At 39.6% G+C, this 12,283-nt stretch overlaps 1 protein-coding gene across 1 annotated transcript in view; it reads left to right on the forward strand.

The window, feature by feature from the left end:
- Positions 1 to 12,283, forward strand: part of LOC104164198 (excitatory amino acid transporter 5-like) — a 55,309-nt gene that overhangs the window by 31,049 nt on the left and 11,977 nt on the right. Inside the window, exons 5-7 of the mRNA XM_009703455.1 lie at positions 39 to 258; positions 2,796 to 2,895; positions 4,475 to 4,708. Coding sequence (XP_009701757.1) covers positions 39 to 258; positions 2,796 to 2,895; positions 4,475 to 4,708 — 554 coding nt within the window. The remainder of the gene's footprint in view (positions 1 to 38; positions 259 to 2,795; positions 2,896 to 4,474; positions 4,709 to 12,283) is intronic.

Below are 12,283 nucleotides of genomic sequence, written 5' to 3' on the forward strand. Positions count from 1 at the left end.
GGGATATTATAATAAAAAACTACTTTGTTTTCTTTCAGTATCGCACCAAGAGTATTCCCATCATTAAATCTAACAAAGCATCATCTGAAAGCACCACTCATCGCATTATAATATACGGAGTCCAGGATGAGAATGGATCCAATGTCCAGAACTTTGCCTTGGATATCACTCCCCCTCCTGAAGTGATTTACAAATCAGAACCGGGCACTAGTGACGGCATGAATGTGCTAGGGATTGTGATATTCTCTGCCACAATGGGTAGGTTTCAGACATGTTTGGTTTGTAATAATCCAAGTATCCATTTAAGAGAAAAAGACAGGGGTTGGGTTGTTTGGTTTCTTGATTCACCAGACAAAGTTTCAAGAAATTCTGAAATAAACAAGTCCATAGTGGACTTTCTTTCCAAGGCCCAAGAAGTTAGTACACTTCTAATGCCCAGAGCTCCAGGTGTTGTATTACAGGAATAAAGAACTTCCCGTATTGCTCTTGGTTCAGAGGGCATCAGGCTGAGACATCTCCTGTTCTCACCCCTGCAGCTGGCAGTCCAAGCAAAACCTGCTCTCAGACCAACTCCTTGGCTAAAGTTCCCCTTGTCAGGCAGAAAATTGCTTCAGCCCTGGAACCTGCCCTGGCTGTTATTCTCACCCATTCTTACTCACATTTTACCACATGATTAGCGTGGAATGTAATTGTCACTGTAAGAACCTAACTCAGATAACGAGCCTCAGTGATATCTTGGATAATTGAGCTGCAAAGGTATATTGTTTTATCAGTTTTGAGTCTGTGGATCTTCTTTTTGATTGAAACGGCTTGATTTTATTTTTGCCAAAGTACAATGTCACAGCAAACACTATCCAGTCAAAAACTATTGGATATGAATGAATTAATTATATGTGCTTATTAGGATCAAGGGCAATTTTATACTTCTGAGCACAGAGGATCATTCATTCTCTTCCTAGAACTGAATGTATTACTTTTACCATGCCCCTAAGTCTTGCTGGCCTGCGGTTCAAGAGGTGGAAGCTGAAAGCTGCTTTCTTCCTGGCTGACGTACAGAAAATGTACTGCCGGTACTGCCCCGTACAGCATAGTCCCGTCTGCTGGGTCACCTGTGACTGTATCATCAGCCATGAACAAACCTGAGACACTAAACCCTCAAAACTTGTCATCTACCAGTGACTATTTTCAGCCTTCAGCTTTCTGCATCCCCTCCCCAAAAATGGAAGCAATGAAAGAGAAGACATGTGGCGTCCATCTCTAGGAAAGAAGAGCATCTTTCCAAAGTTTATTGCGAAAAAATGTAAACAGGCCTTGGTGCTTTGTAACAGTTTTGCTCACTTTGGCTGAGTCTTATTTGCACAAAGGTCTTTTTACACCACTTCAGCATAGAAAAACAGCATTAGGATGGGTATGAATCCTTATTACAGCTTCTTTAAGGTCCTTGAACAGCATAAGAATAGCATGAAGGGACAAGAATTTTGACTTGAGCTTACTCTGTTTTCCTGAAGCAGGAGGTGAATTGCTTAGTGATCTCAGTCCAGGAATAAATCCTGTGCATGAATGACTGGAGGTCTTTGCCAGGCATTTATTAAAATGGGCAACATTTGACGGGCAGAGTGTGAGGTCAAGACACAGGTAAAGCCTTGATGCTGAGCTCAGCTGTGACCAGCTATACTACCTCTTCTCACACAGCATGCAGGAATTTCTGTTAGACATTATGACAGTGGCTAAGCGCTGAGACATCTGATATTTTTTTCTTGGAGAGCACACGTTATTTATTCATAACAAGGAAAATGTTTGGACTGAAATAAAACTTGGTACATCAGGGCTGCAGACAGGAGGCCCCAGTCCTGCCTGCTCCCCTGTCTGTCCCCACCAATAGCCACATGCTTAGGTAGAACAGTGTTTTAAAGAGCAAATTTCAGTTATTCCTGTAAAATAAAAAAGAAAGCATTTCTTCTTTTTGGCATTATACAGAATTAGAAGACAAGACTCTGGTAAAACTGCCATCAACCAGGCTAGAAGAGCTGAACTATATTTAATGTCCTATTACCAAAGATGAGCAACACGCTTAATGAGTGTTGTTTTCTGACCTAAAAGTTATAGCTTAGATGAATATTAACAGATTTACAAACTCGCATCTTGAATGCACTGTTATTGTGAAATCCGTGGATAAGTCAGCTGAAAGCCTCCCTCCCTGCCTCAGGAGGGGATTGCCCTGGAAGTAGTGCTGCCTGAGCCGTGGCTCGCAAGCACAGATGTGGGCTCCAAGGGATAGAGCCCAGGCTCCTGCTCAAAGCAAGGACACTGCATGTCCAGAGCAAGTGGCAGCACGCACCCTACTCGTAGCCCCCTGCTTCCCCATGAATCTCCCTTCAAAGGCAGTCTCACTTGGTGCAGCTAGTTTGTGAAGTGTTTCCTTGAGCAATTAACTGGATCACTTACAATCCTTTCAGGGAGGGATGGCAGAAAACTAACAATATAGGAAAATGACATCTATTTATATGCATTATTGGAAACTAACACCATCTGGAGAATATATGGTTAAATGACACATCCCAGAGCTGTATTCCTTTCCTTTCTGACCACTGGGTGCACATAAATGGGTTTTCTTTGCTTTCTTCTCTGCTGGTTAGTCTGTATAGCAATTTGGCTTTTCTTTCCATGAATTTGCATTTCCTTACCTCCCTGAAGTTTGCAAAGCCTGACTGATTATGAGGGTTAGTTGTTGTTCTGTAGACAGATAACTACTCAAAATAAGATGATAAATTGAACCTGAATGCCTTTGTTTGCAGGTATAATGTTGGGAAGAATGGGGAACAGTGGCGTTCCTTTGGTCAGCTTTTGCCAGTGTTTAAATGAATCTGTCATGAAGATAGTGGCAGTTGCTGTTTGGTAAGTAACTGTTTTAGTAAGAAAATCAATATGTTTTTTTAAAAAGTAAGAAAATTTCAACAGAAGAGGGTGCACAGAAATCTAATAAACTTATTTCGAGGGAAATAAATAAACGTAAACGATCCTTAGCTTTGCGGGGCCTCAGCATTTGAAGGAAGATACATGCACACACATCATGTCCCTGTCTTGTACTGTCATTTTGTCATATTACTCCAAATAATGAAACGTGATATAGCTGGGGGTGTGTGTACTGTATGCACTAGGGGCACTGCCAATCCTTGGGCATGCCAAGAGGGCTTATAATACATGCAGCCCACACAAGGGAGAAGCACAATGAGATGCTCAAGCTGGTACTTCCATCCCTTACAGCACTGCTCCACTAGAAATACTACTCTGGCTTCAGCTTGCTCAGGAGAGGGCTGGGCTCTTGTGCTGACATTACTGTCGTTAGTGTGGTTGCTGCTAGCTTGGCCATCTCTGCACTGAACAGCACAATGGAGGTGATACACCTAGAGTACTTGGCACGCGGGATGTCTCCAGTTAGCAGAATAGCCCTCAATGAACCATCGTAGGCCATGTAACTTAGGAAAAGCCTTCAGAGCAACCCTAAATTACACTGAAAGCCAGCTAGACCTGCCAACACACCTGCCCTAAAGATCAGAGGAACAGTAGATGACTGGCAACAACAAAAACTACCAGCTTAGCATCTTCCCCACCCTTCAGAAGGTCCCTCAGTGTGGCTCAGCCCGATATTGGGGGGAATCCCACTACCAGCACTCAGCCTTTGTTTCCAGCTACCTGGTCCAGTCCGACTGAGCTGGGTCAGGGAATGATTGCTTAGTTAGATGGGTCGAAGCGGGCAGTAACTTCTGGAAGGATAAGGCGGAAGTGGCAAGTCTCTGGAGAAGGCACAGCTGCAAGTGGAAGATGGCTGGATGCCCCCAGATTTTATTTTTTTTTTAATCTTAACTTCCTTCAGCACCCATTGCTTTGTGTCTAGCCATGCACAGATGCACAACAGTGTTGATAAAGCACCTATCCCACATCCAGTCCAGAGGGGTTTCAGAAACTAACTCTTCTGCCTCTCTATCTGCTCTGAATCAACTCTCAGGCAGTCCAAGAGCATGTCTAATGCATGTTGATGTTTCTCCTATGTCTTCCAAAGGCAACATAAACATTTACTTAACAGCTTCCAACTAAAATCCATGAACAGTTACATGAGCACAAACACAGGAGCAGAGCTTAGTATTCATTCCCCCTCTCCGCAGTTAATGACCTGCCTTAAACTAAAAAGTAAGAGCTGCCTTCTGAACCAAAACATTTTAAAGTCATTCCTGATCAGCACTGTAACCTCAGCTGTGCTGAGGAGTACTCCACATAAAAGATTGTTTAGCCCAGTGCTTCGGGCACACTCCTCAAGTGTGAGAAAGGGGCTTAGTCTGATAAAACAACAGAACCCAGCTGTGCCGCTTCCAGACAGGCTACTGTTACTGCAGTGCTACTGCAAGGATTCCCCAGCTCATGCTGTTTGATGGAAGTGAGCTATCTCCTAATAATGACTGTCTTTCTTTTTGCTCAGGTATTTTCCATTCGGAATTGTGTTCCTAATTGCTGGTAAAATCTTAGAAATGGATGACCCTTCAGCCATTGGGAAGAAACTGGGTTTCTATGCCATTACGGTGGTTTGTGGCCTAGTGGTGCATGGGCTGTTTATTCTGCCAATGATGTACTTCTTTATCACCAAGAAGAATCCCATTGTCTTCATCAGAGGGATTCTTCAAGCCTTGCTCATTGCTCTGGCCACGTCCTCCAGGTATTACACAGTTTCTAGACAGATGCAATAAAATACTTGCTAGATTTTTACTACAGCTTTCTCTTGGGAACAGAAGACTATAGCTATACTGGAGCAGATATATTTGTATCTGAACAATGGCCTGTGTCTAATTCACTGGTATAATTTCAAAAGATGTGACTCTCAACATTTGGAAGTTATGTGGGAGCCATTTAACAATATTGGTCACATTGTTTTCCCTCAGTTTAAAAAATATTGGACAAAAATGTTTTTTCTTAGAGGACTAGAAAGGAAATAAGGTTATTTTTTCATAAAAACAAACATCGCCCTCCAACAAAGTTAATATATATAAGGGACACACAGTTTGTCCAGACTTCAGTTTTGGTATTAGTGGAGAACCTCCTAGTTCAGTCATATGGAAATGTTTTACCCTTTCTACTCGTCTTAGTCTTTGTTTCTTGACACATTAAGAAAAGACTGTGGTTGCAAGCTATTGTCCAGCACTGGGAAAGTATTTTGCTGTTCTGCTCAAGGAATAATATTTTTTGCATCCTTTTTAGGGAGGATGTACAATGAGTTTTAACCATAGCTGAACAAAGAAAGGTACAGTGAAAATGGGAAACAGCTTGAACTGGTTATGAAAATGACTCCCAACACTGATAAACTGGCATGTGAGAAGTGCTTGAAAGGGCTGGAATTGACTTGCATGGAGTGGAGACAAGAATGTCAACTAAAATAACATTTCTGTGTAGCCAATATCATGAAAACACAGTGTCATGGCATCTGTGGCTGGAAGCTGGTTACTCTGAAGTAACAAGAGCAGCTATACCTACCAGTTTTTATGCGGTAATAAAAGCCACAGTACAAGCCAAAAATGCCGGGTAAATGGGTCTCTTTAGCACATCTTACATATTTATTATTTCTGCTGTCAGCTGTAAAGGAAAAGGGCTAAAGAAAGGAAAAGATACCTTTCTTTTATCTCATTTTTGCTTTTGGATTTTTAAAGTTATTATTGTTATTTTACAGAGAGACTGGAAAATGCTACATTCTTATCCTGATTTTGAAATGGTGACAGCTAGTGAAAAACACCTACCTTCATCTACCTAATTTAGACTTCAAATTGGTAATTCACACAAAATCAGTGATAAATTGGGAGCATCTATTTATAGTGAAACATAATGAAAATTAAAAAGCTTTATTAACCCGCAAATATTTATTCTAATTAACAATAATGACTGAGGAGTACTTCATCTAGTTATACTCGAATACTGATTCCTTCTTCCGTCTTATAATAATTTTTATAATAAGTTGAGCTCTGATGACTAATATATCCTTTCAGTCAATAGTATTGTACCAGCTTCTTATCCCTTGGGCTTCTAATCTTACTTTTCCCTATAATTTCCCAAGTTTCTTGAGGAATAATTCATGTAATCTCTCCTCCAATGGAGTGAACCACTTAGAAATTAAGTGCATTTGTAATTGGTGGAATACAGAAGGTAAAGGCAGGAATGACATATGGATAAAAAGTTCTGGGAAAGCAGTCAAACAATATTGATTTAAATAACTTCTTTTTTAATAGTCTAATAAGGGCCATTATTTAATCAGAGCATAAGGCTTTGCATAGGGCATCATCACTGATAAATAATGATGTGAGTTTTGCAGAAATCTGGAACTCTACTGCGAATTAGCCAAGTAAATAAATACATGGAGAAGTAACAATGTGACTTCCCTGAACTCACAGTTAGTTGATGTAATTAATTTTTGCTATGATGTTCTGCAAAACTTATTTTTGTTACAAAACATCACTTTGCAATGCAATCAATACCGTCAATGCAAAAAGAGAACTAATCTCTATTTTACCGAAAGGACAATGAAACAGAGAAAACTTAAGTTGTGCTAGGCCTGTGCTGGACTTGGGAAAAGAACCTAAAACTTTTATCCCCAGCCCAGTGGCCTGATTAGGCTCACTATAGTTCTAGGGAGGTCCGACAAGGTAATTTGGCGCAGGAAGGTCAAATGCAGGTGGCTGTTTCTCTCATGAATATATGTACAGTGGTTAGAGGCAGAGTAAGCAGAGCGGAACGAATGTATAGGAATTAAAAGAAAGGAGGGGCAGGAATGATTATTTCAATATAGTTGGAAGGTATTGGCTTTCCACTATGTTTCATTTTACAAGGTATTTTCATATATAACAGTTTGCTCAAAAATGACCTATAAAGAGCAACATACTGTGAAATACAAAATCAAGAAAAAAGTATGCACTGGGTGGTGTTTGAAACTCTAATTAGGCTTAAATAATTAAGGCAAGCTTTTTTATTAGAACATAAAGTTTGTAGCTTGAGATGTCATCAGATCCCCAGATTCAGGTAAGATGCTAATTTTGCACTCAAAGATGTTAGTGTTGGAAAGGGCGCATCAGGTTCACATTTGACACACTTGACTATCTGCCCTGCTCCTCTAAGAATTCTATTTCTGAAGAACTCTGTTGCTGACAACTCAGGTTTTTTTAATCTGTGCCATTCCATTCATTCTCTTTTTCTAGAAAAAGAGAATTTTTCTTAAAAATCTAATCTGAGTTTTTATCTTTTTAGGGAAAAAAAGAGAAGATTTTGTTCCTCATTTTACCTTTAGCATCTATAGAAGAGTTTGTCCTTTTCTTTTCTTTTCTATTAATAAGCAACAAAAATAATCAACTTTTTCACCAGTATAGATCCCTTTATCAAGGAAGGTTTAATTGAGGCTTAAAATATAAGCACATATTCCACTGTTTTCAAAAACAGATTACTTTTCTTAATTTTCCTTATTTTGCATCAGCATTGCATTTTGATTTTATAACCAATTTACTAGTCCTTTACTGGTCCGGAAACTTTCAGGCCTTGTGCTTTTTTATATAGAGATGTCCCATTCCTATCAAGGTAGTTCATTGTTTCTTCATTGGATCTCATCTCCTTATTCTGTTTCTAGCTCTGAGAATATCAAACCACTTTGCAATCATGAAGTGCCCTCTTTGCAGTTCATAATATATTCAGGTCCAGGTTGCTTGTGGCATATTTTGAGGTTAGAAATGTTAGAAATGCCAGTATCAACAATCATAGTAATAAAACAAAAAGTCAGACACGATATGTAGTCACCAAAATACACAACCAGATCTACAAAGGGATGCAGGGGTTTGATTCCCTGTTCTACACATGAGTGCCTAAGTTATATTGCTATTTGGAGAAAATCCAACATTGGTTGGTTTGAGAATTTTTAGATCAGGGTTTTTTTCCTCTCAATTTCTTGTAGAAACATGAGGAGAGAACATGCACACTTTCTAGCAAATGTGAGCTAGCTCTTGTAAAAGACCTGCATATCACAGTGATCGTTATTACAAAGCTTAACTTTTAGGCAACTTTCAACCACGTAGGATGCCTATGGTTCATCTCAGAACTCAACTCCTCATTGGGAGAGTTGGGCTCCTAGGAAGGAGCCCCAAAAGCCAGCGTGGTAAGGAGAGCTAGGCAGTTATCAGGCACAGCTATAAAGCAAAAATCTCAACCTACAGAACTGATGAGAGAGAGGTATCTCTCTGCTGAGTTTCTTCAAGGTAAACCAGTCCTTACTCGAGGTTTTCTCCAGCCTCATTCCCTTACCCCAAGCTGATGTCAGAGTGCCCACTGGCAGTGCGGAATACACAGAGAATTCATCTTTCCCTTAAACTTGTGCTGACTTTGACTCTCCTGGGCTCCGACTCCCAGGACAGAGCCCCTTTCCTGGGGATATCGAGTAGTTTGGGAAGAGAGCTCTGGCACCAGCTGGCAGCTCAACCTGTCAAAAATCACCAGCAGGGCTTGCTACCAGATTTAGTATCTTTATTGTCAGAATGTACCACCAAAGTTAAGGTGAGTCCTGAGGAAAGGCTCTAAACTTACAGATTTGGGGCTTGGATGTGTTTGATGGATTTAGCTCTGTTTGCCCCTTCTTAACAGTGTGTATATTTTGCAAATCCAACACAGGCCCAACATGTTTTTTAATGTTTTTCTGCTCAAATAGCAGTGCCTTGTGTAGAGATAGCTGAACTTTTCACCTTTGCTAGATTGAAAAGAATGGATACTGCACATAACTAAGCTGTTGCCAAAAGAACACGCACAAATAATTGGGGCTGGACAGGAGAGCTGCTTCCCCTGACAATCAGCACATCTGTATTTGGTTAAATAATACTTGCCAAAGGGGCATTATGTAACACTCATACTGTGGGTATTGGATTTTCAGATCATCTTAGAGGGGAACAAAGAGTTGGTTTTAAGCATACTGATGTGTTTCTTGGAGATATTTCTGTGTCAGTTCATGTCTACGTCTAAAGATAGAAAGAAAACCAAAGATCAGTGTCCTGATATTCATTCCAGCTAGTCTGCACCTGTGGAAAGCTTTCTTTTTAATCTAAAACTCAAACTGCAAGAATCAAAAACAATACCATGTATAAAACCCAAGAATGTAACACAAGGGAACCTGAAAGCCACTAAAGAGCCATCTCATTGCAATGATTTTATTGGTTCTGAACATTATTTCAACTCAATTCCCTTTAGCAAAAGGTTCTGAAGCCATTCTCAGTCCCCTTATATTTCTTCAGAAATCTCAATCACAGCAATATTTTGGTTTGCACAGACATTACTGGAGAGGCAGGGACAGAGGAGGAGATCTCTTATTCCTTTGGTGCATCATGTAGGACACAGTGACCTCGATCCCTATGACTAGCCCCAATTCCCTGCACCAGTCATCTGGCCAGCCAACCCCTGAAGCCAAACACTTGGCCCGAGTATGGGCTGGCTTTGGCAAGAGGCATCCATGGCAATGTACGCAGCTCCTCTTTACTACATCAGTAAGGTGTGGACAGCACGTGCTGTCCCTGCCCACCTTGCCCTGCTCTGTGGTGGTTAGGCCACATAGCTGTGGGTTTCTGACTTGATGCTTTCTTCCCCCCACATTGCCCCTGATCTTGTCACCTCTTGCTGTACTGAAAAAGCAGTATTTGGCCTACAGGCAAAATTCCTCTTGATTTTACCTTTCCTTATTCCAATGGCAAGAGGGAATTTTATTTTTCTAGGTCATCTTTCCATATCATTAATGAATTAAAGCACCATCTTCTCAGTGGTACAGCCTATCAAAAGAAGCAATTTTCATCTTCTCTGAAGACAAACAATAAAACATGAGTTTTTCAAGGGTTTTGCTGCTTATGAAACACGAAGAACTTGGCCATTGCACAGTGTAAATTAAAGGCAGATTTAGCAAAAGGGAGATGAGATCAGCTTGTAGATTTTTTTTGAGCAAATATCAAAATGCATTTGAATGATAAGATAAACAGAGCAGGCTGAACAGCTGTTCTTCCACGATGACTAGCTGTCTTTGTGGCTCACACTAGTAAGAGCTTGGCCTGATCCAGCATTAGCTTATGCTCAGTCTCTGCAGCTGCAGCATTTTATCCCAAAATTGAGATAAGACTCTAAAAATGTATTTTTAATTGTTAGAGTTGGTGCTGGGAGAAGATACTTCTCCTCTTAGCTGAAAGCTTTAGGACAGTTTTTAAAAGGCTTAACAGATCAAGATCAGTGCTTTAAAGTATTTTTTTCTCCTAATAAATGTTACATGTCTGGCTTTCATCTTACTGCTCCACTGTTTAACACTAGATAAAGCAGCTTTCAAGAAAACAAACTTCACCTAATTTAACTGGAAAGACAAATTAAAGTACTTATTTGAGAATGTTTTTTATTCAGCCATTGAAATTATTTATTAATATAACTCAAAAATTACAGTAGGAACGTTTTGGAGTTTTTTTCATTGCCACCTGTAAGTCACCAACAATCAACCTTAAATAAGACACATATTTTCTGATATGTGCCAGATGATACATTATGAGTAAAAATGAACCATCATTGAACAAGTCAACCTCTCCTAGGATACTCCACATAAATTTTGTCACCTGTATTCAGGAAAAGTTCATTCAGATTGAAACAGGTGCTGGAAGGGTAATTAGGGATGTAAAGCAGCAATCTTGTAAGAGAAGACTTTAAAATTCTGATTAGGTCAATCCAGGCTGAGAGGGGACAAAACTGATTTCTAACAATACATGTTGTAACAGCCAGACTGATTTGTGCAAGGAGAAATGGATAAAGCACATAAAAGCAAATTTAGTGTAAATTGAAAGAGTACATCTAGATAATAAATTAAATTTCTCACCTGAACAGTGAATTCTGGAAAGCCTTTCAATAGGAATGGTTAAGACAGACAGTCTACTAGCTTTAAGATGCAGTGTCATAAATTTGAGTGAGACTGTATGTAGTAGTTTCCTGTGCTAGGAGGGTACGAGAATCTGTGACCTGGAAATTTGCTTCCTTTCAGTATCTTACACAATGTTTTTCATCATCATTGCACTTACATTCTGCCCATTTTCTTTTTTGTTATAATATTTAATAAACAACAAAACCAATGTCTAGTTATGTGCCCTAGAAATTTTACTTCTAACAGCACAAAATTAAAATGAAAGAAACACCTGACTCTGTGAGATAATGTGCAAAAAAAAAGTTGAATTCTTGCAAAAAGTGTCATACATTCTGTTTACAGCAGTGGAAATAATAGATAGAGATTTTACCGGTTGCACCATTGATATTATGGGATTGTTCTGCACAATCTTTGTCACATCTCAACCAAATCAGAAGATGTCAGTCAGTTAAAATTTTCACGTTTCACAGCTCAGCTCTCTGCCCTCAGAACAGGAAGACATTTAGGTTTAAAATTCTGGTATGTCAAGGTGTGGGCAAGGTGGAAAGGACTTGTGAGATCACCTTTTTCTCCTCTTTTTCCCTCAAAGAAATTAAACAGGATTTTGTTACAGAAAAGCCAAATGGCCAAGGAAATGCTGTCTTTAAAAACAAGTAACTCTCCACAACTGAAGAGGCTGCAGGGAAGGGACAAAATGAATAATAAGTTTAGTAATTTCTTCCTGGCCATGGCTATAGTTAAGAACATCTAGAAGTGCTACTGTGGTGGTCTGCTCCTAGTTTCAGCTGCACCAGGGGTTTCAGTTCTACATTATCTGTGAGCCCCAGCCTCACCCTTTTATTTTCTGAAGATCTTATGGTAAACAAGACAGAGAATTTCAGTCCTTCACAAATGAATGTGTGAAAAATGATAGGCACACCTAAGAGAGAAATGACGTCTAATGTGTCGTTTGGGAGATTATGCTTTGCTGTGTTTGTTTTTCAAAGTAAATATTGATTAAATATTAGGACTGCCAGAATGAAAAAGTTTAATATACCCCAGTTACCAGAGGTAATCTGGTTTCTATTGCTTTCTTGCCCTTTCAGTTTATTTGCATACTTAGAGAATTACTTTTGTCCAGATTTTCATGGCAGTGATTGCCGGTCTGTAGTAAATCATTCACCAGTCAGACTTTATAAGGTTATAGAAAACAGAGATATCGTAATGAAGTCTTTTTTCTTTTGTGCTTCTATTGCAGGGAGCTACTTTTCCTTTGCAAACACTGTTACTTTCCTCAAACAACAGCTTGCACAAGTACAAAATGACAACTCCTACTCATTAAAACATTTTGCTAGTGCATTC

Source organism: Cariama cristata, unplaced genomic scaffold (assembly GCF_000690535.1).
Source record: "Cariama cristata isolate BGI_N322 unplaced genomic scaffold, ASM69053v1 scaffold12927, whole genome shotgun sequence".
Taxonomy (NCBI): domain Eukaryota; kingdom Metazoa; phylum Chordata; class Aves; order Cariamiformes; family Cariamidae; genus Cariama; species Cariama cristata.